The sequence below is a fragment of the Balaenoptera physalus genome (genome assembly GCF_965194825.1).
Source record: "Balaenoptera physalus genome assembly, chromosome: 6".
Taxonomy (NCBI): Eukaryota; Metazoa; Chordata; class Mammalia; order Artiodactyla; family Balaenopteridae; genus Balaenoptera; species Balaenoptera physalus.
In genome coordinates, this window is record NC_138885.1 from 130,525,474 (window position 1) to 130,550,866 (window position 25,393).

General features: G+C 50.2%; 1 protein-coding gene and 1 long non-coding RNA gene across 2 annotated transcripts in view; one reads left to right on the forward strand and one right to left on the reverse strand.

The window, feature by feature from the left end:
• The window catches only part of ARMC9 (armadillo repeat containing 9), a 160,046-nt gene extending 137,362 nt beyond the window's left edge, over positions 1-22,684 (forward strand). Inside the window, 6 exon segments of the mRNA XM_082466172.1 lie at positions 2,218-2,333; positions 7,340-7,476; positions 13,724-13,853; positions 21,387-21,570; positions 21,576-21,647; positions 21,649-22,684. Of these exon segments, the coding sequence (XP_082322298.1) occupies positions 2,218-2,333; positions 7,340-7,476; positions 13,724-13,853; positions 21,387-21,570; positions 21,576-21,647; positions 21,649-21,723 (714 nt within the window). The 3' untranslated portion in view covers positions 21,724-22,684.
• Positions 2,444-6,464, reverse strand: LOC309662976. The gene is made up of 2 exons (XR_014265054.1): positions 5,259-6,464; positions 2,444-2,970 (listed from the first exon to the last, which is right to left on the reverse strand). It is a non-coding gene; the product is annotated as an uncharacterized lncRNA (long non-coding RNA).
• Positions 22,685-25,393: the final 2,709 nt, after the last annotated feature.

A 25,393-nucleotide genomic window follows, 5' to 3' on the forward strand; every position in this document is an offset into this window, starting at 1 on the left:
GAAGCCCCGGGTGGTCCTAAGGTACTGTTGAATATTGGCCTGAAGGAACCTGCTCTGGTCATGGGGGCGGACATGTGAATTTGACCCTAGGTACTAGACGGGGACAGCGGGACAGAAGGGAAGTCGGGGGAGAAGCAGACAGCAGTATTAAGTGATGGCAGTTAAAATAGCCTTCTTTTGCAAATTTCACAAGAGATATTAAGAGAGGTGAAACTGCATATTCGTTCTTATTTGGGAAGCTTAATTATGTTCCATTTCCTCCAAGAGGGTAGGGGCCTCCCCCCTCCTCTCTCCTGCCTTTCTCCCCTTCACACCCCCTTCCCTCTCCCCCAACCCGCTCACCAAGCCCTCCAGCTGGTAGCTGTCCCCCGCAGCACAGGTGTGGCCTAGCGATGCTCTCCCAGAGGAAATGGGCCTTTTTTTTTCTTCTTCCTACCTCAAATACTAGATAAACCCAAATAACTTTTAAGTAAAATCAGGAAATCAAAGACGTAATTCCAATTAAAAATTTTTCTTTAACTTTTTATTTGGAAATAATTACAGATTCACGGGAAGTTGAAAAAGTAGTACAGAGAGGTCCCGTGAACCCTTCACCTGGCGTCCCCAGTGGTGGCTGTAGCATGTATTGAACCAGGAGATTGATGTTGGTACAATCCACAGACTTCATTCAGATTTCACCAATTTTACAGTGATTTCTTTTTTAAACAGTTTTTCTTAATTATTAACATAATATAACCATATTACAGAAAACTCGGAAAATAGAGAGGAAAAAAATTATTCTTGGTTCACTGTCCTATGTAGCCACTATAATCATTTTAGTGTTCATTTCCTTCCAGTCTTTTTGTGTACTTTTAGCATAATGGAAAGCATCATTTATGTACAATATTATAACCTGACAACAATGTTTTAAATAAACATTTTTCTTCATAACCTAGTCTTTATCATTGTATATGGCCATGTAATATTTCAAATGAATATGCCATATTTTACTTAATTATTCCCCTATTACTAGAGAGTTAGATTGTTCCAGTTTTACTGTGTAATGATTTTGTAACATACAGCTTTATTTAACATCTTCCATATTTTGGATTCTTTCTCTAGGGGTTAACACCCAAGGATATGAACACTTTAATGACTCTTGATATAAAATGCCAAATTATTTTCCAAAAGAGCTGTCTCAAATTTCCATGCCAGTGACATTTTAAACTATTGTCAGAAGTGGATGGGGTCGTTCCTTTAATTGTCACTCATTTAATAATTGGAGAATGATACATTTTTTGTAAAGCTGTAGTTTCTAGTTACTTATAAAGTTGGTAATTTTTTCTTCTCTTTACTGGTGATTCTTTTTATTTTGTGACTTGGCTGTTTGAATTCTTTGCCCAGTGTTTTACTTACTGATTTGTAAGAACTCTTTATCTAATGAAAATCTTAAGCTTTCATCTGTTAAACGTGCTGCAAATATTTCTTCCCAGTTCATTGTTTACCTGTTAATTTGGTTTATCATTAAATTACTGTGTATGTGGAAATGTTAAATTTTTTTTTTAAGTTAGCGACTATGCAAATATCCATTAAAGGGGAATTTTTTTTTTTTTTTTATGACTGTGTTGGGTCTTGGTTTCAGTGCGAGGGCTTTCTCTAGTTGTGGCAAGCGGGGGCCACTCTTCATCGCAGTGCGCGGGCCTCTCACTATCGCGGCCTCTGTTATTGCGGAGCACAGGCTCCAGACGCGTAGACTCAGTAATTGTGGCTCACGGGCCCAGTTGCTCCGCGGCATGTGGGATCTTCCCAGACCAGGGCTCGAACCCGTGTGCCCTGCATCGGCAGGCAGACTCTCAACCACTGCGCCACCAGGGAAGCCCGAAATGTTAATTTTTTATGAAACCAAATCTGTCCGTCTTTTTTCCCTTCTTACTTTCAAAAGTCAGTCCTCTCCAGAGATGTGATAAGTTACTATATCCAATTGTTTTCTTCTCCTTTTTCCGTGCTTTGATTTTGTTTTTTTAATTTATACTGCTAAATGGTGTAAATGAAATGAAAACCTAAGCAGATTTTCCCCGAAATTTTCTGCTTAGCTGAATGATCTGTGTCATGATCCTTCCTCACTTATTTGCAAATCCTCTTATTACTATAGATTATTAAATGTAGTGAGTTAGAACGTCTAGGTCAGCTCTCACCTGGATGATTTCTCCAGCCCTGTTTCCTCTTTGCTTCCACCAGATCATGACCAACACGGGGAAGGCGAGGCGGAAGGGGGCGGCCGGCGTGCAGTGGGGCGGCCCCGAGCCCCTGCGCCGGCCCGTCACTCCCGGCGGCCCCAGGACCGGGTACCCAGCGTAAGTCCGGATACTAAAGGAGGCAGGGATTTACTTTCTTAAGCTTTGTTTTGATTAACTGCAGTGTAAGATGTACGTATTTTAAAAATTCAAAATAAAATTTCATATCGAAAAGCATTTATCTCTTTATTATTTATCTTTTGGGGATTTTTTGAAAGGAAAGAGGTTGAGTCTCCCTCTTCCCACCCCCCCACCCCATGTCTCTCAGGGTCTCCAAGCCACTTACAGCCTTTATCCAGGAGAAGGCTGGTGTTGACCAATGTGATTCTGAAGGAAAGGACCAAAAGGAGTAGTGGGTCTACCCAGAAAGGAATCTTGTTCTTTTCTGCAGCCTCTCACCGTAGCACCAGGCCCTTTGTTGGGAGGGAGTGTCACAGTTTAAGATGCCGTCAGCTTATTTCTAGATGACTCTATAAAGCACCGATATGCATTTTTGGCTGCCAAGCCTTATTCATTCTTCATAGCCTTGCTCCTACCCTGTTTATATAAACAAAACTAGTCTGGTTATCCAGAGCCTCTGGTCTCCCTGGGGACCTGAGGACCTGACCCCTGGGGGCTCTGGGGGAGCCCCAAGCCAGGCCGTCCAGCTTGGTCAGGGCGAAGCCTCTTCCGTGGTCTGGGTGGCCTCTTCTCCTGTCTGGAGAGAAACAGGTGCAAATAAGGGGATTATAGAGAGCAGGCGAAAAACCTACATTTATTCATACAACAAATAGTGGCCGTAAGAGATTTCAAATGAATATGACATATTTTACTTAGCTATCCCCTACAGCTGGGCGGTTTGCTTATTTCCAGGTTTGCTCTAGAGTAATCTGTAATGAACAACCCGGCACCGGGGATACAGCAACAAACAAAACACAGAAATGCCTGCCCTTGTAGATCTCTGTGCGTGGACGCGGAGCACTCTGGAGCCCCCGCACCTGCTCTGGTGGAGTTTGGTTGCCCATCCAGGACCTGACCTGTAACTATTTCAGGGCCCATGCTGTGGATGGTGCTCTGAGATCGGTTTGATTTGACTTCAAAACTAGTTATCATGTGCTTCATATTTCAAGGTTTTTATTTTTAATTATTAATGTATAAACTAATATCATGCCTTTTTCTCTTAAACCTACAACCAGTATTTTTTAACCTACAGAAAAGTTGGAAGAATTATTACAATGAAGAGCTTCCAGCTGTTAGCGTTCTGCCACATTTGCGCTCTCTTGCTCTCTCTCTCTCTCTGTCTGTGCATAATATATAATTTACACAAATACATATTTTTTTGCTGAACTGTTTGAAAGAAGGTAGCATAGTTTCAGCACACATCTCCTAAGAATAAGAACATCCTTTTACTTAACCACATTATCACACCTGAGAAAGTTAACATTAATTTAATAATATAGCATATAAATATTCCCTAATCGTCCCCAAAATGTCATTTATATCTGAGGGGTTTTGTGTACATTTTTTGGATCCAGAACATGGCCAAGTGTCAACTACTAGTAAATCCAGTTTATAAATGTAATATCTTTTTGAATGGAAGTAGTAAGAGGAATTAATAAAATTCATCTTGCTTGAGATGGGAAAGAGGACACTGAATCATCATTTAAAAAAATTATTTTAAAATTATTTTTTAAAGTTATTAAAACCCCGGCTTCACAGAGAGGCAACAATAAGATAAGCATATTTAATCAGGAATAAGGGCAAAAGGGATCTAATAAATACAAGATATAACCAATGGGCACAGTTAATTCTTAGGTGAAATGTTCTACCTCATGGAGAGAAAAAGAGGACATTTTTCCGTGCCTGGGGAGCACATGTGGCTGTCCCCTGACTTGTGGAAGTGGTCCCTGCCAGGAATGAGGGCACCTCATTTTCCTGAAATGATGGACCTTCCCACTCTTAACGAAGCAATTGCCCCATCACCAGCTCTGTCCATCAGGCCAATTTAACAAACAATTTAACAAAATTTATAACACTTCTGTGTGCCAGTTGCTAGGGGTGCAAAAATAAACGATGTGATTCCTGCCCTCAGGAGCACACAGAGCAAGCCACCTAGTAGGGGAGAAAGACAGCGGCTGTTACGCGGTAAGTAGGTGATGACAGAGTGTAGGGGTTCCCCGCAGGCTGGCAGCACAAAGTTAACAGCATCTTCAGGTCAGCTTCTTTAAAAAGGTTACATGACTCTCCATGCACAACCAGCACCCTCTGATAACCCCGTGATGCCGGAAGTGTAGATAAATCAAGAATCTCAGTGATCTCGGGGACATTCTGACAACATGCATTACACACATTCCAGACACTAGTACTTTCGGAGTCAGTAATCCCACTCCAAGGATTTATACTGAGAAGTAATCAGATATTGACAGATACACACACACACACACACACACACACACACACACACACAAACACAAGGGTATTTATTGAAGCATTACTTATATAATGAGAAATAATCTAAATGCCCAAAGTAGGAAGCGGGTTAAATTATTATCCACATAAAATAGTATTGAAAGTAACATTTCAGAAGAATATTTAATTCATGGAAAGAGCCTCCCAAGACGTTGCTAAGTGAAAAAGCAAATCATAAAATAGTGTGGATCTAGCCTGCTGGCCACATACAGTGATCCCAAGTTGGTTTTTAAAGTATATATTTGCATTTTAAAAAGAGTGAAAGATATCAAATGTTAATAGGGATTGTGTCTAGCAGGACATTCTGTATTTTCTATATATTTTCCTAATTTTTCATGATAAACACTGGTTTTAAAACCAAGAAAAGAAAGGTTGAAAATAACGAATACAGTCGCCCCTGTGTAACGCAGGACCCTCCATCACCCAGCATCGGACGGGCGCCTCCCTCCCACCTCCCCTCGGCCAGACCTCACCCTCTGCAGCCCCTAGATCCCCTCTCCTCTGGCACTGCCCAAACGTTGCAACCTCATTTAGCACCTCTTTTGCTCCATCTTCCACCTCCCTCGCTGCCTTCTTTCCCGAGGCCTTTCACCAGGCTCCATGTCTCCAGGCCTCCCTCGCCCTCTTGCCCTCTGGCTCCTTCCCTGCCCATCCTCCTCTCCCTTCACAGCCCACGTGGTCTGGCGGTGACGTCTGCAAGTTATTGTTTCCACCGCCACAGGTGACCTCCCAGTTTCCAAGCCCGGAGGACACTCTGGCAGTTGCCCCACTGACCACCCCCGGGGAGTTCTCCCACCTCCATCCCACGGCCGCTGTGGGCTGGTCCCCCGACTCTCAACCCTCTTCCTCCTAAAATACTGTGTCCTGCAGGCCCCTGTTAAGGACCCCATCCCATCCTGCTGGTTCTCTGGTTTCCCTTACACGCTGCTGACACCCAAGTCTCTCCCTCCAGCCCAGACTTGCCCCCCCCCAGTGCTAGATGTGTCCTCACAGCACCCCAAGTTCAGCCTTTTCCGGATGAACACCACAGTCTTCTGAGCCCCCTGCTTCAGGGAGTGGCATTAATACCCCCAGACAACCGAGCAGGATCCCACCCTGGGGGCCCAGCCCTGCCCCCCCCAACCTGCTCTCCTGGCTCTGGCCCCTCCTCTCTGCCTTCCTGAGCAACTTCTTCCTCCCTGGGCTGGGCGGAGCATCCAGGCCATGCTGCCTGCCGCGGCGCACCCCCCACGACCACAGGCACCATGCTCTGTCTACCACATCGTCATGGAATCTCACTGCCGTGACTCCTGTTTCCCTCAGGGACCAAATCCAGTCAAACCCTGGCCAACCAGGTCCTTCTTAATTGACACTCCCCCAACCTCAGCCCGCGAAGCCCCAAGCTCCCCAGGACACTCTGTACCCTCCAGCCTGCATTTCTGAGTGCACTAAATCTTTCTGTAACAAAGCAGCGTACAGATGTGCTTTTTTTTTTTTTTTTTTTTTTTTTGCCTCCTCTTGCTCCATCCTGCCCTGCCCTTTCATGGTGCTTGCTGCCTCTGCCGGGAAATGTTCCGTCTCTGGGCCCCTGACAAACCCCAGCTCAGAGTTCAAGACCGGCTGAGTCTGTCTGTCTGTCTCTCTCTTACACACACACACACACACACACACACACACACACACACACATACACCCACACCCACACCCACACATACACACACACACACCACACACACACACATACACACACACATACACACACACACCACACACACACACATACACACACACACACACACACACACACACAGGCTTTTCTGCCCCGCATGGCAGTTAGGTGTCTGCTTGTCTTTGCTGCTGGAACTGACATTCAAGAACAGCCGTTTCATGGGGCGCAACCCTAGACAGAGGGGGGACGAGCCTGCCGTGGTGTGTCCCCACTAAGCCCGTGCTGGAGCAGGTGGCTGGTATCTCCCCGTTGAAGGGGAGTGAGTGCTGTGCTGCTGCGCGCACGCTGCAGAACCTTCCTGGGCATCTGCAGAACCTTCCTGGGCATCTGCTGTGAAGGCTGACCGGAGATGCCACCCCACGACCTACTTACCTCTCTGTGATGTGCTTGCCCAGGCCCCCTGTCTCTCGCAGGCGCCCACTGCATGTCTGCTGGGCGAATGAGTCTCCATCGACCCAGGTGCCAGCGTTAGACACCGCACGCACCACTGATAGTGTTCCAGAGAGCAAGCTCTTCCCCAGTCCTCTTCTTGCCTAACTCTTGTTGTCACGTCTTTTCTGACTGAATTCATCCCTTTGCTAATCTGCTTTATCCTTGGAAGAAAGCCCAGAAGATTGATACTTTAAATTGTTTGGTTGAAATGTCATGCTCCCGTGTCACCCAAAGCCAAAAGATCCAATTGTGTGTTAGAAAAATAATAGCCATGTTTCACTGTAAATTTATAAGAGCTAACAAGAGTGAGGTAAGGGCACTTCCTATTTCTTAAAGAGATTCAATATCTGCTAATATCAGTTTAACAAAAGACTTTCAGGTACTTCCACTTCCTGTATTTTTTTGTGACGCTACACAGTAGTCAGCAGTCAAATATCTCCTATCTGTATTTATTGCTGTTTTTCTTTTTTCCCTCCAGGCTGGAAGACCATCCCATCTCTCCCCAGATGGCCAAACATGCCAGAAACAGCTGCCTCCCGTCTCTGCCAAATGCCCACCTTCCAGTCTGCAAGGGGGTCATGCCTGGTGCTCCTGAGCCTTGCACGTCCTCTTCATGTAAGCGTACTGGCAGCATGTGGGGGGCAGCTCTGGAACTGGGGGCAGCTCTGGGACTGGGGGCAGCTCTGGAACTGGGGGCAGCTCTGGGACTGGGGGCAGCTCTGGACCTGGGGGCAGCTCTGGGCCTGGGGGCAGCTCTGGGACTGGGGGCAGCTCTGGGCCTGGGGGCAGCTCTGGGACTGGGGGCAGCTCTGGACCTGGGGGCAGCTCTGGGCCTGGGGGCAGCTCTGGGACTGGGGGCAGCTCTGGGCCTGGGGGCAGCTCTGGGCCTGGGGGCAGCACTGGGACTGGGGGCAGCTCTGGGACTGGGGGCAGCGCTGGGACTGGGGGCAGCACTGGGACTGGGGGCAGCTCTGGGACTGGGGGCAGCACTGGGACTGGGGGCAGCTCTGGGACTGGGGGCAGCTCTGGACCTGGGGGCAGCTCTGGGACTGGTGATGCCTAGAATCTTATGAAGCAGCAGCAGTTACAGACCCAGAAAGGCCTTGGCCTCCCACCTGCTCCCGAGAAGCCCTCTGATCTCAGCCACTGCCCCGTGTGGTAGAGGCCCACAGGCTTGCGACCACACAGCCAGACCTGACCGTGGGCTTTTCCTCTAGACCCCCTTCTCTCAGAGCACTGTGTCCAGTGCTCACGTCTGCAAGCTATCTGAGCAAGATTTCTGACTGGGGAAGCTGTGTTTAATGTGAGATTTTTAAGTAGGAATCTCAGAATGATGTAGATCTTTGACCAAAACTTTGGTGCCCCGAACTCTGGCGCCGAGGTGGTCAACCACGTGTTAGAAGGCTGAATTGAGTCAGAAATGTGCGGCTAGGAGCAAAAACTACTGTGGGATCCAAACACATTTTGAAGTATCCAGTTGAGTTCATCAGAGACTGATGGGGGATAAATGTAGTTTTTAGATGCCAGAAAAAATATATGTGCTTTGAATTAGAAATGTACAAAGTTTTTTTTTTAATTTTCAAGAGGAAATTAAAAAAGATATGAACAGATCAGATAAGACTCTAATATCCATTCAAATAGAAAAACAACAGAGGAGCAGGTCAGATTCCAGTATGAGAAACATCTGCGAGCTTTTATAAACTGCTCACAGTTGGATTCAAATGCTTCTGATCTCCAATTCAGAACAATAGACCTGTCACAGCGCCAGAAGAAAGCCAGGTTATTTGGTTACCCCAGGAGAGGATCTCTTGATTATAAGCAGTTTTAAAGGTTTTGCCAGCTTTGATCATCTGTCATTTTACATGTGTTTTGTTAGAGCTGCAGACATTAATATGCCTTCTCTAAAAGACGATTAGCTCAATAATTTATCCAGAGATCTCTGCTGCCGGGGTGGAGGTTTTAGGTGGTCTAACAATTTTTGCCAATTTGACCTAATGCCATTGAGTTTAAAATGATTTCAAGTTCTCTAGGCCTGGACTTCCAAAAAGTTGCATTTAGGCTAAACTTATTTATCAGTAACGTCCTTGTTCGACCCAAATGACCACCGGGGTGGCCCTCTGTCTTGCACCGATTATAAGTGTGGTCCTATCTTTTGGAACGATTTGTCATGGTATTATTTATTACCTGTAGGGTGGAGGCACTTGAGGTTGTCAGGGACAGAGGCGGCTGAGTGGCAGCTGGTGATGTAGACGTTCTTGTTAGTTTCGAGCACAATTGCTTTTGGCCCTGGCAGGGTCTGGTTCCTTGCAGGAAAGCAATGGGCACCCACCCCTGTGATCATCAGCCGTTCCCAGCGCCTCTCCCTGCGGAGGCAGCAGCTGCTCACCAGCCCCTCCAGACGGGCCCAGTCACGCTGTCGGGTGCACCCACGAGCCTGCTGTGAACCCTGAGGCCGTAGTTTTCGGGTCCCATCCTCCACCTGCTCCTGTTCGCTCAGGTCTGGCTGGGAGCCCATCTACTGCCCTCCCGCCTCGGTGCACTCCGCTACGCTGACCCCCGGTCCGCCCTCGCTCCCCCTGCAGACACCAGGCATGTTAATCTCTCCCCCCACCCCCAGGCCGTCTCTCCACCTCAGGCCAGCACCCGTGGTTCTCCTTTCCAATCCTTTTACTTGACAAAAGTTCTCCCCTTGGAGAAGCCAAGCGTCCGGGTCATCGGCTTTCCCGGGGTCATTTAATGAGCGTGGATTCCGTCTCTGGTGTAGATTCTGTGCTTCCTTCCTTTTGCCCAGCTGCAGCCACCCCGGCCCTCGCCTCATCCGTGGACCAGTGCCAGCTCCCCATCCTGTCTCGCCACCGCCATCCCTTCCTCTTCTCAGCCTCCGTGTGAGGTTACGGGCAAACAGGCTTCAGGCGATGTGCTTGGAATGCTGTGTTGAGGCTGGTTCTGAGGCTGCATCTGGGACTGAGTGCCACGGTTGAGGGAAGGAGAGGACAGCGGTGGGCAGTGGGGCCGTCCTGACCCTCGCCGTCTCCGTTTTCACTCCTTCCCTGACAAGAGCTGATCTGACGTCCTCTTGACCCTACCGTCCGTCCAGTCCTGCCCCTCCAGCCCTTTCTTCCCCGTCTCTGCTGCTGCTCACCTTGTCCCCCCCACCCCACATCCCATTCTGGCCTCGCCTGGCCACTCCCCACAGGTCCCCTCACACGTGACTTGCTACTGAGTCTGGCTGCACTCATGCTGGGAATTAACACCTCGAGACCCGTGGGAACCCAGCACCACGGCCCACACGTCGGGTTTGTTCAGGACACCCCTTCACACCTGTGCATTCAGTCAACACTGAAGGCAGGACTCATGATGAGGAACCTGTGGGATCCTCAAACGGCTTGATCGGTTGAATGCGGGCCCAGAAAGTACATTATTTTTAAGCAAAGGACTCAGCCCCACAGAGCCAAAAGGAAATAGTTCCCAAGAAAAATAAGCCAAGAATGTGACTTAGAATGTTGCATGATATTGGCCTGAGGCAAGTTATTCTCATTTCCCCATCAACCAAAACTGGGGTATCAAAATCACATGCCTTGTCAGTGGACCGTGGACGGACAATGCCAGCCCTGTTTGAAATGGATTAACAGGTAGGAAAACAGTGGTTGTCCCAGGAAGCCTCAGGTGCACGCATGCGCTGCCCTTCTCCTCCCAGATCCCAGCTCTTTCAGTGGAGCTGTTTTTTTTGGGGGGGGGGGTGTGTGCCACAGGGGGTGCTCTGAAAGTCTGCAGTGTGGCCTAAGCAGAGGGAATAGGCAAGGAGGGAGGAGTGGCTGCTGCTTGGTGACTGAACCGAGAAGACCTTAGAGGGTCTCCGGAGAGCCCAGCTTGGCGCCTCCTCCCTCCTGCCAGAGGGCTTTGCCAGCTGTCTCCCACCACCAGCGGCCGGGGAAAGCTCCTGATCCTGGAGGGCTGCCTACCCCTGGGCACCATCTTGTAACACCATTAACTCTCATGGGATTTTCCGTGTGTAGCTCAGCACTCATGTGTAGCTCCACTCAACTATTATTTCATACACCCAAATCTGGTCCCCTGGGCTTTATGAAACAGTTAAGTCTCCCACATAGGAACGAGTTCCGTTCTGAGCTCACGTTCGTAAGTCCAATTTGTTCGTAAATCCAACGAAGTTAGCCTAGGTACCCAACTAACTAATATACTAATAACTAATATAACTAATTATAACTAATATAATCAGCTACATAGTACTGTACTGTAATAGGTTTATAATACTTTTCGCACAAATAATACATAAAAAACAAACACAAAAAATAAAGAAAACATCTTTAATCTTACAGTACGGTATCTTGAAAAGTACAGTAGTCCAGTACAACAGCTGGCACACAGGGGCTGGCATCGAGTGAACAGGCAAGAAGAGTTACTGACTGGAGGAGGGAGAGGAGGTGGGAGATGGTAGAGCTGAAGGGTCGTCAGCAATAGGAGACGGAGGGCAAGGTGCAATTTCACTCATGCCTGACGTTGATGGCACAGGTTCTGGTTCCTTGCTGGATTCAATTCTGTCTACCCTCTTGAGAAAACGATCCAGTGACATCTGGGTAGTAGCTCTTTTTTCTCATCCTAGATGACCCGGTAGCACCGGATTGCATCCTGAATGGCTGCTGCAACCATTTGTAGAGGATGCACGCACATGGCAATGTACGCCAGAGACGTGAACTGACTTACGTGATTGGACATGCAAATGCACGTTCACATCTTTGAAAGTTCACAACTTGAAGGTTCGTATGTAGGGGACTTACTGTAAGCCCACTGAGCAGAGAGCACAGACAAGCAGGCCAGTTGTCCACTGAAGAGCAGATCAGAGAAGGCTGAAATTCTAGTCCCGCTTCTGGGTGGAGACTGTCCAATGTGGACTGTAAATAAAGCCACCCATTGGGTTCCATACCAGAAACAGAGTCCTTGTTTGGGTCAAAAGACAATTATCTGGAAGTCAAAGCTGTGCCCCTTGCTATGGATTTGAGGAAACCTGCAGGGAAGATTTTTTTTTTAAACTGAAGGATAGTTGATTTACAATGTTGTATTAATTTCTGCTCTACAGCAAAGTGATTTAGTTACACATATATATACATTCTTTTTTATATTCTTTTCCATTATGGTTTATCACAGGATATTGAATATAGTTCCCTGTGCTATACAATAAGACCTTGTTTACCCATTCTATATATACTAGTTTGCACCTGCTAACCCCAAACTCCCAATCCATCCCTCCCCCACCCTCCTCCCCCTTGGCAACCACAAGTCTGTTCTCTATGTCTGTGAGTCTGTTTCTGTTTCATAGATAAGTTCATTTGTGTCATATTTTAGATTCCACATATAAGTGAGTATGTGTTTTTGTACCATATAAGTATGGTATTTGTCTTTCTCTTTCTGACTACTTCACCGGGTATGATAATCTCTAGGTCCATCCATGCTGTTGCAAATGGCATTATCTCATTCTTTTTTAAGGATGAGTAGTATTCCATGGTATATATGTACCACATCTTCTTTATCCATTCATCTGTCAGTGGACATTTAGGTTGTTTCTGTGTCTTGGCTATTGTAAATAATGCTGCTATGAACATAGGGGTGCATGTATCTTTTTGAATTATAGTTTTGTCTGGATATATGCCCAGGAGTGGAATTGCTAGATCATATGGCAACTCTATTTTTAGTTTTTTTGAGGAAACTCCATTCTTTTTTCCATAGTGGCTGCACCAACTTACATTCCCACCATCAGTGTTGGAGGATTGCCTTTTCTCCACACCCTCTCCAGCATTTGTTAGAGACTTTTTAATGATGGCCATTCTGACCGGTGTGAAGTGGTATATCATTGTAGTTTTAATTTGCATTTGTCTAATAATTAGCGATGTTTAGCATCTTTTCATGTGTCTGTTGGCCATCTGTACGTCTTCTTTGGAGACATGTCTGTTTAGGTAGAGAAGATTCTTTATATTTAAGATAAAGCAGAGGCCACATTGCAAAGGTGCTAGAGAGACTTTTTTTTTTTTTTTTTTAATGAAAGCGCTGAAAGGAGCTTGGATTAAGGAAGCAGTGAATCCAGACTGTGTCACAGTGTTGCTCTGATGGTGACACGGACCCCTTTGGCTGTAGAACAAGAAGAGGAGAAGCAGGGCTGGAGAAAGAGGGGTCCACGTCATTTGAAATACAGAACAGGCCCGTCCCCAGATCCTTAGGAGGCATCCACGGCAGTGTCATCTGGGACTTCTCCCATCACTCCCTGTGATCTTGGGGTGACCTAGGTGGCCTTGTCCTTGCTAGGTGGTATTATAGAGGTTCCTGCCCCTGGGGGAAGACAGGGATTCAGGCCTGAAGGATCCTGGGGCAGCACAGGGCGAAGAGAGCCCCACCTCTGGGGTTGCCAGATTTGGCAAATAAAAATACAGGACACCCAGGTGAACTTGAATTTCAAATAAACGCGAAGAGTTTTTCAGTGTGCCTCTGGGCCGCTGTGCATCAGCGCCAAGCAGGGGCCCAGGAGACAATTCTGGCTTTTGTTGGCTTTTCCCTGAGAGGCAGTGGGAGTGTGGAAGGCAACAGGGCCGCTGGTCTGTCCTTCTCTGCGCTTCGTGTGTTCCAGCCAGAGCATGCCTGTTGCACCCTCAGGTTATAAGTACATCAAGTGGCCATCTTGGGAAAGGTCCCAAGCTGCACAAGTAAACAAGTCCCCATCCATAGGCGCCGGGGAGCTGTGAGGGACTGGCCCGGGGTGTGTGCTTTTCTCGACTTCAGGGCCCAGCCCAGTAAAGATCATCCTCAAAGAGCTTCCAGAGCAGAAGTCAACTGAGCTCTCTCTCCTCCTCCCCAGCCGCCATCGACGCCAAGTCGGGAGAGTGGTTGCCAGCAGGACGTCAGGGAGAGCCTCACCTGCCCCCAGCGGGGGGCCCGAGCCAGCCTAGGGAGGTGCCCTGTGCCCTGGACAGTGGCGAGACCACCAGGTAGGGATGGGGAGGTATCCTGGGAAGGCTCCTCTGAGGCCCAGCCTCTGACGATGGAAGCAAAGGAGCGTTTCGCTGCGGCCTGAAGTGCGGTTCTGAGATCCTCAGGGGAGTGTGGCCACCACGCTTGATAACCTCAGAGCCCAAGGGGCGGGACCTGCCTCCTGAGAATTATCAGTTGTCAGACCGGAAGGAGAGAAAAATTTACAAACATGCCCAAGAGATCAGTTTTAAGAACTGATAGGGAAACATGTTTGGGAGGGTTTGTGATTAGAAGTAATTTGAGGTTGGTGTCCTATCTTAGCAGTTTGCTTTGGAGGGGAGAAAGGTGAAGAACGAGATCAGTAAAATGGTTTGGCTCGGATGTCAGCTTCCTGAAACCGAAACTGGCCCTCCAAGAAGAAAATAAAAGTTATTTTCTCTCCCTCTGTACCAAACGAGCACAAACTGGCACTTGATGGGTTACTAGGGATTCTTTAGAATCTAGAAAGGACTGTTTTTCTTAATCTCTCACAGGCCCCTTCTTTCAGATCGGAGGAAGCCTGCTCAGGGGGAGGGGCCCGGCTCTGGACTCAGACCCAGCCTGTCTCCCGACCGCCGCCCACCACTTCCTCCTGGTCACAGAGCGCCCTGCCGGCTGAGCGTGTCACCATAGACAAGCCAAGCTCCTGCACTAAAACACTGGGCTAGAGTCATGGTGAACATGAGTACGCCTGCAGTCTCTGAAGTAGAGGGATCCTGCCATGGTGACTGGTCAGGCCTCCCGCGCCCCACCTTCCCGTAGAACGGGGAAGGACTTCCCTTACTGTGTCTACAGGGTCACCCTAACCTCAGCTGTGGTCACGGCTGACTGGCCCAGATCAGCAGCTCCGGCAGCAGCGGGGCCTCGGGGAGCTGGGTGAAGCAGTGGGAGGGCCCGCATTCCAGGTCCCCGAGGCCTGAAGCCACTCACCCCCTGCAGAAGTGGCTGGGGAGTCAGAGATGACCGGCAGAAGCCCTAGCAGAGCCGGCACCCACTGGCGGACCTAGCAGAGCGGCACCCACTGGGGCAGGCAGTGACCCTGCACCTTTCTTTCCTGCTGTGTGGCGACGAGCCGGAAGGACTTTGGGACCTGCACTGGGGAGGGGGGCAGTCCTGGATGTCTCTACCGGGCCGAGGGCGTAAAAGATGGTGAGCCCGAGGCTCACTGTGTGGTCACGTGCTCCGTGACTGTCTCCCGCTCTCCTCAAAGACAGAGGCCACAAGCGGGGTGTTTGTCCCTGTGTTCCCACACCTGGCCCAGAGCAGGCGCTCAAAATAGGCGATGGATGGATCCTCAGGAGAAAGGGAGAGAGAGTGGCTCTCTGTCTGGCTTGACAACTCCTCTCTCTTGGTCTGTAGGGGGGAGGGCAGCCCCTGGCCCCGGAAGAGGAGTTGGCTGGGTGGGCCCTCGTTTGCGGCAGAAGGAAGGCCCTGGAGCTCTGGGCGTGGGTCATTGGTAGACAAAATGATAGCCCTCGTTGCTTAGCCCCAACTTTGAGGTGGTGTAAAGATGATTGCAGCCCTGTGGCTTCCAGCAACTGGTCTTGCTGTGCAATTGCCTTCCTGGAAAAGCCAGGAGTAAAAATGTTCAGACCCCACCATCCCACACCTCCCCAAAGCCAAGTTCTCCTTTTCTTTTTTCTATCCGCTTAGCTTTGAGTAGCTGTTAACCAGGCTATGAAAATGCATTTTTTTTTTAAAAAAGCATTTATCCCAAGAAGAGCCAAGGCCCTCCCCCAGGAAATCTGTCGGCCCAGACCTGGAGGGGCTGACCTGCACCTTGGAACGTGCAGCATTGCTTTCCAGCCGTCACCTCCGGGAAGGTGAGGGGCCTTGCTACCCAGACTGTCACGTGGCCTTGCCGACCCGTCGGCCGCCAGCCATCTGCGGAGGCCCCGCTCTGCGCGGCGCTGGCACACAGTCCTGCAGAGGAGCCCAGCCCGACGGGGAGGGCGTTTGCCCGGACGCTCCCTCTGGGTGGCCCGAGGGCAGTGGGCTCCTCCGGGTGGAGCTCTCACTGCCGCCCAGACATCCACCAGTGCAGACCCAGATCGGAAGCAAGCAGGGTCAAAGCTCCTGTCCAGCCACATGTACTGTGGCTTTTAAAAAATAAGGAAGAAAGAGATTTTTACATATGTCCACATGTATGCTTTTCCCTCCTCACGTTTGTCCCCAAAGGATACCTGACAGCTCATGATGACACGTGCGGTGCCTCCAGCTAAAAGCAGAAACAGAGACACAGACGTAGAGAACAAACGTGTGGACACCAAGGGGGGAAAGGGGGTGGGTGGGATGAATTGGGAGATTGGGACTGACATATATACACTATTGATACTATGTATAAAATAGATAACTAATGAGAACCTACTAATGAGAGCTCAGAGAACTCTACTCCGTGCTCTGTGGTGACCTAAATGGGAAGGAAATCCAAAAGAGAGGGGATATATGTATACATATAGCTGATTCACTTTGCTGTACCGTAGAAACTAATACAACACTGTAAAGCAACTATATTCCAATAAAAATTAATAGAAAGAAAGAAAGAGAGAGAGGACGGGAGGGAGGGAAGAGAAGGGAAGGGAAGGGGGAAGGGAGAAGGAAGAAAGGAAGAAAGAAAGAAGAAAAGGAAGGAAGGAAGGAAGAAAGAAAGAAAGAAAGAAAGAGAAGAAAGGAAGGAAGGAAGGAAGAAAGGAAGAAAGAAAGAAACTACAGGCTAAGAACCAGGAGGCCAGGGAAGTCAGGGTAGCGTGGCTGCGTATTTACACGTGCACACACGTACGCATGTGAAATTTGCCCTCATCTGGCGTGCTCTCTCTCCAGCCCCACCCCCCTCTGGGCTTGGTTGTAGCCCAGGTGAAATATCCACAGCAATGACCAAGAGCCAGTTATGAACCCTGACGAGGCAGAGTCCAGTTAGGGAACCGCTGAGTGCTTTCATTCGTATCTTAATGCAGACGGTAGCTCCCTCCGGAAAACTGAAGGGACGCGGGATCCTCTGCCGTGGGATCCTCTGCCGTGGGAATCTCAGCTGTGGGATTATGACTCAGCAGCATTCCAAACACAAGTAAAGATTAAATATCTCCAGAAGCCTTTTATTGCTACTCCCTTCCAACACAATGTTCCTATTGATAAGCAGAGATAATATAAGCAGGCCAGGCTTCTCTAATAAGTAATCGCCTACCTTGCAGGCCACCTCCCAATTTACCAATATATTGAAGTTTACCTCTTACTAGGACCCAGCGCCATGTGTTCCTGTAGCAGATTACTTTTTTCTAAATCGTAGGTGACTGCCATCCATGTGCTTTTTCTGCTCTGCCCTCATCCGGCCCCATCTGCTGCCAGACCGTCACCCATTCCTGGCTCTGGCTCCTAGCTGCCCAGACTGCTGAGCTCAACATTCTGGGGCATTAGGGGGCTAGGGGCCACTCAGAGGCCAAGCTGACCCTTACCGACAGACGCCCATCCCCGCCTCCTACAGAGTCCTTTCCAGGGGGCCCTGATGCCATCATCCCTGCAGAGTTCAGTGACAGTGGCCAGTGCCCTCAGTCCACACCACCGCTTCCTGCAGCCCCCCAGGTGGTTTGGGGAACCTCATGGGGTGGGGGGGTGCCTGCCAAGCCGAAGGGCGGCCCCCTGGTGTCTGCCAAGGGCCACTTTCTCCAATGCCAACGGGAAGAGCCAGCCGAGGGAGCCTCTGCCTGAGGGTGCCCTTTCCCCAGCAGCAGCGCTGCCCTGGCCAAACAAAGGTCATGTCCCACGGCAGAGAGGAGGCTGCCTTTTAAGGTGTATTAGTCAGGATTCTCCAGAGAAATAGAACCAACAGGAAGTGTGTCTATACAGAGATTTCTTTTAAGGAATCGGCTCCCATAGTAACAGAGGCCTGGCAAGTCCAAAATCCAAAAGTGATCAGATGAGACCCATCCACATTCTGGAGGGCAGTCTGCTTTACCCAAAGGCCACCTATGAGGAGTTCCCTGGCAGTCCAGTGGTTAGGACTCCGCATTCTCACTGCCAAGGGCCCAAGTTCAATCCGTGGTCGGGAAACTAAGATCCCACAAACCGCACAGCACTGCCAAAACAAAACAAAAAAAAAAGTCCACCTATTGAAATGTTAATCTCATCCAAAAAACACTTGCACAGAAATATCCAGAACAATATTTGATCAAATACCTGGGTGCCATGGGCCAGCAACGTTGGCCCATAAAACTAACCTGCACATAAGGGTATTCATACGCATTGCCAAATTGCTCTCCAAAAAGGATGGGACCCTTTCCTGGTTGCCCTGGGTTGGGAGGTTATAGATTCCCAGCCCTGCTGCCCAGACTTTTTTCTCCCTTCACTTCTTGCCAACTCACCTTGGCTGCCTCTGACCCTGCAACTTGACCTTGCTGCCCACTGGCTCTAAGGCCCCACGGGGTGAAGCGGGCCAGCCGTCCTGGGCCTGCACGTCTAGCTCCTCCAAATCTGGCCACCCTGTTCCATGACCATGTGATGGGACATCCCCAGGTAACCCAGGGCTGACCCTCTGCCATTACCATTGCCGGGAATAGCTCCAGTGCTCACCTGAGTAGTTTTTACTAGTGTTTCTCAATTATTCCTTCTTAAAGTGTAATGGGGCTACATTTAAAAATGGTCAAGATTTTTATGTTATGTATATTTTACTGCAATAGCAATGATAAAAAATATCAAAATTAGGGAGTTCCCTGGTGGTCTAGTGGTTAGGATTCTGGGCTTTCACTGCCGTGGCCCGGGTTCAATCCCTGGTCAGGGAACTGAGATCCCACAAGCCACAAGGCCAAAAAAAGAAAAAAATATATATATATCAAAATTAGAGTAGCAAAATAGGAGAAAAAATCATCTGAACTAAATAATATTAAAGGAAAACCACCTCACTAGCCCGTGTAAAAAGCTTCTTTGTATGTGTAAGAAGTGTCAGCAATGCATGCCTGTTTTCACAAAATTGCAGTCAGACTTACATGCTACTCTGTTATTGCTCTGTTTTCAGCCTTATTCCATTCTCTCTCATATGCCTGAGTAGCCCCCATCTTTATTATTTATAATGATTGTGTACTCTTTCATCTGATCTATATACCGGAATTTATGACGCCTTTGCCCTAACGTTTTGCTTTTCTTTCATTCACTGGTAATGCACCTGGTGCTCAGAAACTGTGCTGGACACTGGGGATCAAAGGTCAACTAGACCAAATTGCTGCTCTTAGGGAGTTCACCTCGAGGGACAATATTATGAGTGACATAAAAATAAATATTGCTTTTTGAAGAAAAAAAATTAAACTTTAAAAAAAAAGTAATAGGGCTAAATCTCCTCTATCCTTTTCAACCTGGTATGAAAGATTTCTTGTCTAAAGTATGGGCAGTTTTTATGCCAGTCTCTTTTTTTTGTTTTATTGGAATAGAGTTGATTTACAACGTTGTGTTAGTTCCTGCTGTACAGCAAAGTGAATCAGTTATACGTATACATATCTCCACTCCCTTTTAGATTCTTTTCCCATATAGGCCATTACAGAGTATTGAGTATAGTTCCCTGTGCTATACAGTAGGTCCTTATTAGTCATCTATTTTATATATAGTAGTGTATGCCAGTCTTTTTCTAAATTTGAATTTGGAGACTTTTCAGATATTTAAGTTTTATTTTTCTGATTATTAAAGTAATAGATTCTCAATGTAAAAAAAAAAAAAAGGAGGCGTATAGAAATGAATCCAAAAATTATGCAGTTTCCTCCCGAGTCTCACTCCCCAGAGCCGTAACCCCCATTTAGGGGGCACTTTACCACACCTGGGCCCGGAGCACAGGCACCCTATCTTCAGAGCCGTCCTACAGAAAACATTTTCCAGGCGAGGAAACTGAGGCTCCCAAAATGTCAGCAGACTTGACTCTCCATCAGCAGTTAGAGAGCAGCACAGCGGGACTGAGGGTCCAGGCCCTCCCAGTGAGCGCCCCCTCTGGGCCCCCCACCCTCCTTCCCGGCCACTGGATCCTGCACTTCCCACAGTCCTCGGTTTCAGCCCCCAGCACACACCACACACACACACACACACACACACACACAAACACACACACACTCCCCACTGCCCACTGGGCAGCCCTGCAGCCGGTCAGCATCTCCCTGTCCCGGGGGATGCAGTGGGGGGACCCCCTCACTCGCCAAGCTCACTGTACCTGCCGTGCACCTGCCGCTGTGTGCAGCCCGCAGGCTGAGACACCCACTTATTGAAGGGAAGCTGGAGTAGGAGCACCTGCTGCCTGCCGGGAGCGGAGCTGGCGCTGACATCAGCTCATTCAGTGGTGACAACAACCCTGGGTGACAGCCCGGGACTCCAGTCTTCAGAGTTATTGTCGGGAAAATGGGCACATAGATAGCAAAGGCCCCAGAAGTCGAGGTGGGAGTAAGAGTTGAGCATGTATGTAGCTCAATGACAGCCAGGGAGCAAAGGGCTGGGCGGGGAAATCACATCGCCAACCCCAGCTGCGGGTGGCTGCAGGCGCTGGAGGAAAGCTGGCTCCTGTCTCTGTGAAGCTGGTCCATTGGGATGGGGTTCTGAGGGCGTCTGGAGGATGGCTGTCTAGATCAGATGGGGTTCAGATCTTGGCCTCACTAACTGCTTGTTATGTGTGTGACCTTGGGAAAGTTTACGAACTTAGAGCCTCAGTTTTAACATCTGAAAAATGGGGTAGTAATGCCTGCCTCACAGGATTGTTTGGGGGCTAAAAGTCACCTTCTCATTGAGGCCTTCTCGGGCTACCCCATCTAAAATCACTTTCCAATTGCTATGATAAATTAGCACACGTTTAGTTACCTGAACAAACACAAATTTATTATCTTACAGTTCCCTAGGTTAGAAGTCCTACACGGGTCTCAGTGGGCTGGAATCAAGGTGTCCACTGGACAGGTTACATTCCGGAGGTCTAGGGAAGAATCTCTTTTCTGTCTTTTCTGGCTTCTAGAGGCCTCATGCCCTCCTTGGCTCGTGGCCCCTTCCACCATCCTTCAAGCCAGCAGCGTTGCGTCTCTGTGCCTTTTTTCCGTGGCCATACCTGTTCCTCTGACTCTCTTCTTCTGCCTCTCTCCCACTCTTAAGGACCCTTGTGATTACCTTGGGCCCACCCCAGTAATCTAGGATAATCTCACATCTGCAGACTTAATTCCCTTTTGTCATGTACGGTTCCAGGGAGTAGGACATGGACCTAACTGGGGACCATTACTCTGCCAGCCACAGCTTTCCTGGCCATTCGATCTCACAATTTAATACTCTCCCAAGTTCCCTATACCCCTTCCTTGCTTCATTTCCTCCTTAGCATTGATTTCTCTTTCATCATCTCCCTCCTGCCCTAAGACGTGAGCTCCATGGGGCAAGGATTTATGCCTCTGTGTGCCCTGCTCTCCCTCACCCCCGCCACATGCCCAGGACAGTGCCTGCCTGGCATCTATTAGTGCTTGGAAAGGGGAGTCCTTCCTTCCTCCTGTGACTTCAGATTGCACATTTTGTTCCAGGGAGTTTACACCAGGCTTCGCCTACAAGCCCCGGGCCCCCTGCAGCCCGGAGATCCTGGACCTGAACCCACCCAAGGCCAAGGCATCGGCTCTGGCCCCTCATTTCTCCTCGTGTGGCCCCCAGCAGGCCAGCCGCCCCGGCTCCACGGCGTCCGCCACGAGGAGCCTGCAAAGTAAGTCAGCCTGCAGGGAAGGGCACTGGCCTTCCGCATCGGACTCGTGCCCCTTCCGTGCCCACCGGGCCAAGGCCCGCTTCGCCTTCGCGCAGGACCAGGGCCCTAGCCGGCCGCTTCCTCTGCCCCAGGGACCGGTTCTTCACTCATCTTTCTGTTTATGAAGTTGCCCTTGGCCTCAGCGGCTCACACGCAAGCGGGCGTAATGATATCCTCCGGGCAGCGCCGTTCAGAGACAAGATCCCCCCGCGTGGGGCTCGCGGGTCAACCCCGAAATCCGAACCGGCCTTCTGGTGGGAAGCGGCCAGCAGCTGATCAGGGTGGCCTCGAAATCAGACAGAAGCAGGTGCTTCCTCGCAGGCTGGGCGGAGGGGCCGCCCGAGGGACCGAGGGTGGGGAGGGTCCAAGGGCCCCCCCTCTGTCCCTGGGGCGGCCCCTCCCGCCCTTTTGCTAGCGGTAAAGACCGCTTCTCTGTCCCCTGCCCATCGGCTAGTTGACCACTCCCCCCCCCCCCAACTGAGCCCGTAACTTTCTAAAGGGCTTTACTAAAAATAAGGGAAAACAAAAGAGAAACCGAACAAAAGAACGTCAAGCGGCACAAAATCAGTCACTCTCAGGATGTATGCAGGCCTGTGGCCGAGCCGCCCCTTCCCTTCCCGACGCGGCCCTGGGCGCTCTGGCCAACCGGGGAAACACACGCAGGCCCCAGCCTGGCCTCCCCACCGCAGTGCTTCCGCACACAGGTCCGGAGGAAACGCCGGCGAGTACCGGGGGGGCGCGGCCAGGAGAGGGGCCGGCAGGCCGCCCATCCCTGCCCGGCCTCCGGGCTGCACCAGGCCGGGCGCCCCTGCTCTCGTAACCACGGTGGCAGCACCCGGCCGCTGACGGGCTGTCCGGCGCACGGGGCGGGTAGCAGCAGATGCGCGTCCCTCGGCCTCAACAGACACAGGCGCTCGGCCAACGACGCTCACTGAGTCCCCGCACCGGGCAGCCTGCTTCCTGTAAAGAAGGAGCGTGGCCGCCCGACTCAGGCCCTGGGCGCAGAGCAGGTGACCCGGGAGGGAAGGTTCTGGGCGCTCTGTTTGCACGGAGCCTGTTGAAAGAAGGGCTTGTGTGGGACAGAGGGGGCTCTGTGCTGAGACCGGCCTGGTGCTGGCAGCTTGCCTGGATTTTCTTCTCCAGGCAGCCAGTCTTCCAGGAAGTGAGGATGGGTTCTTCCCCGGTGTCACCATCCCGTTGCCCAGTGACCAGCCAGCTTCCTGCCCTCGGCCAGCCAGCAGCTGCAGGTGACAGATGTGGAGAGACAGTTGTCAATGAGCCGCCAGGTGGCTTCAGGGGCTGAGGAGGACAGCCCTCCAGGCATCCAGGACCAGGACCACCGCAGCCCATGCTCCAGGGTCCTGCCACCGCCCTTGCTGCCCGCCCTCCCCCTGGCACCCAGCTGGGGGGCAGCAGAGCCAAATCCATGAGCCCGTCCATCTCGTCCATCTCCGGAGCTTCTGCGGAGGAGCCGGAGCCAGACAGCTCAGCCAGAGACGGTACCTTGGCCTCGGTGGAAACTGGCCCCCCTCACCCAGACCAAGTATGAGGAAACAGAAGGGACTGAGAATAACAGAAACTCATTCTCAAGCCCGCTGCCTGAGCAGCAGACTTAGTATTTTCTTCCTCTTTTAAAATCTGGTAAGAATATGGTGTGCTTCCCTCTCTGGCTGGGAATATGGCTCTCCCAAAGCAGCCCTGTGCTTCTGCACGTGTGTTTTAAGGACTCAGAGCGTTGACCAGTTTAAAGCCATTTCCCTCCCTCCATTAAGACCATAAGCACAAACAGTGCCACTGGCGGTGTGACTGTCCCCCGCGGGTGGAGGCCTGTGCTCGCCCCTTGCCCAGGGTGCCCTCGGGGCCCACGTCTGAGGACAGAGGAAGAAACTTCACTTCATTGCAGAGCCAGTAATGTTACTCAAGCTAGTCGCAGGGTCTGACCTCCTTAAAACAGAAATATTGAAATAAAATTATCAGTATTTAGATGGTACGTGTGTGTGTGTGTGTGTGTGAATAAAATCACATGCTGCCCCCAGGCAGTCCGTCTGCCCTGGCCATGCCCATTAGTGGAGACATCGCTGTGGTCCCACTGGACGTAAATAAAGGATAAGCACTGCGTTTTTCAGTGGCCTTCTGACTCCTCAGGAGAGCGGGCAGAGAGGTAAACAGGAGAATGTTGGAGCAGGCAAGAGGCCAGGTTACCCCTGCGATGACTGTAAACACATTGTGGGCCAGGCCTGGGTTAATCTCGCAAGTTCTTGGCAGTGGTGCCAGGTTGGGCATATTAGAACTCTGTGGTCGTGTCACTGGCCCATCCTGATTCTCTGGAAATGCGTGAGTCCCTCTCTGTTCCTGGGGAAGAAGGCTGTGCGGAACACTGCCCTGACTTCTTGGGAATGTCAGCCTCCAGGCCCTCTGAACTCCTGGCTTGACCTCTGGAGGAATAAAGAGAAAACACAAACACTTCTCTCGGTGTTGTTGATACGGACAAACAGGAGAAGCAGAGACTGGGTCCCTGAAATGGAAGCACTCCGCAGTGAAACGTTGAAAAGGCAGAGAGTGTTTGCAGATGAACAGCAGAGGAGCATCATGGAAAAATCTCTCCCATTCTCTCCAGCACTGTCCACTCCCTTCAGATTCCTCAGATGCCACCAACTGGCACAGCCGTGCCCTGCCTTGGCGTGGGAGAAGCCCTGTCTCCAGAATCCAGAGGGAGTGGGCGACTCATCTGTTACCACCCATGGCCTCCCTGATGCAAGGGGGACTTCTCTTTCTCCCTCAAGCCCGCGGATGAGCTCAAGTGTGATTTGGAAATGTCTGGCCATTTGGGGTTGAAAAACAATGTGGGCAACTACACTGAGGTCACCAGGAGTGGTCTGGGCGGTTCCCTGGGGACTAAGTAACGGCCTCGGCCTCTGGGAGAGCCCTCTTGCAGACACACACTTCCACATCCCAAGGCTGATGGCACAAAAGAGACTTTGTAAAATACCAATGACTTATGCGTAAATATTCTAGCTCTCTGCTGGCCTAATGGGAGGTGGATATGAACACTGTCTACGGGGTGCGGGGGGGGGGAATCAAATATACAAAAGCGAGACCAGAACGTTTTCGCGGGTCATCTGGAAACCGAATCACGCAGCTCTGAGGATTTGCCCATGAAACCTACTCAGGGAAGACGTGGAGAGGAGTCCATGGAACTTTGGAGAAATGGGCCTTCAGGAAGGGTCCTTCTGCCCCTGAAAGCTGACCCCAGTTCCCTGGTTACTGGCCCCTTAATTTCTCCTGAGTAGGACTTGATCTCATTTGCTTCATTCACAACAAGTGTAAAAGTCCGGCAACAGCTTAAATTATGACCCGTGGTGGGAATATAATAGGCAGGTAGAGGTTTGAGATCTAGTCAGATACCAGGGCTCACGCGGTAGGCTGGAAAGGATTTGGCCCAAATCAAAGGAGCTAAAAAAAAGCACAAATAAATAAGATTAACACAAAAAAATCCATGACAAAGTATCAAACTTTTAATAAAAACAGAGTCTGGGGCTTCCCTGTTGGCGCAGTAGTTAAGAACCTGTCTGCCAATTTAAGGGACAGGGGTTCGAGCCCTGGTGCAGGAAGATCCCACATGCCGCGGAGCAACTAAGCCCGTGCGCCACAACTACTGAGCCTGCGCTCTAGAGCCCGCAAGCCACAACTACTGAGCCCACGTGCCATAACTACTGAAGCCTGCGTGCCTAGAGCCTGCGCACCGCAACGAAGGTAAGCCCCTGCTCACCGCAACTAGAGAAAGCCCGCGCACAG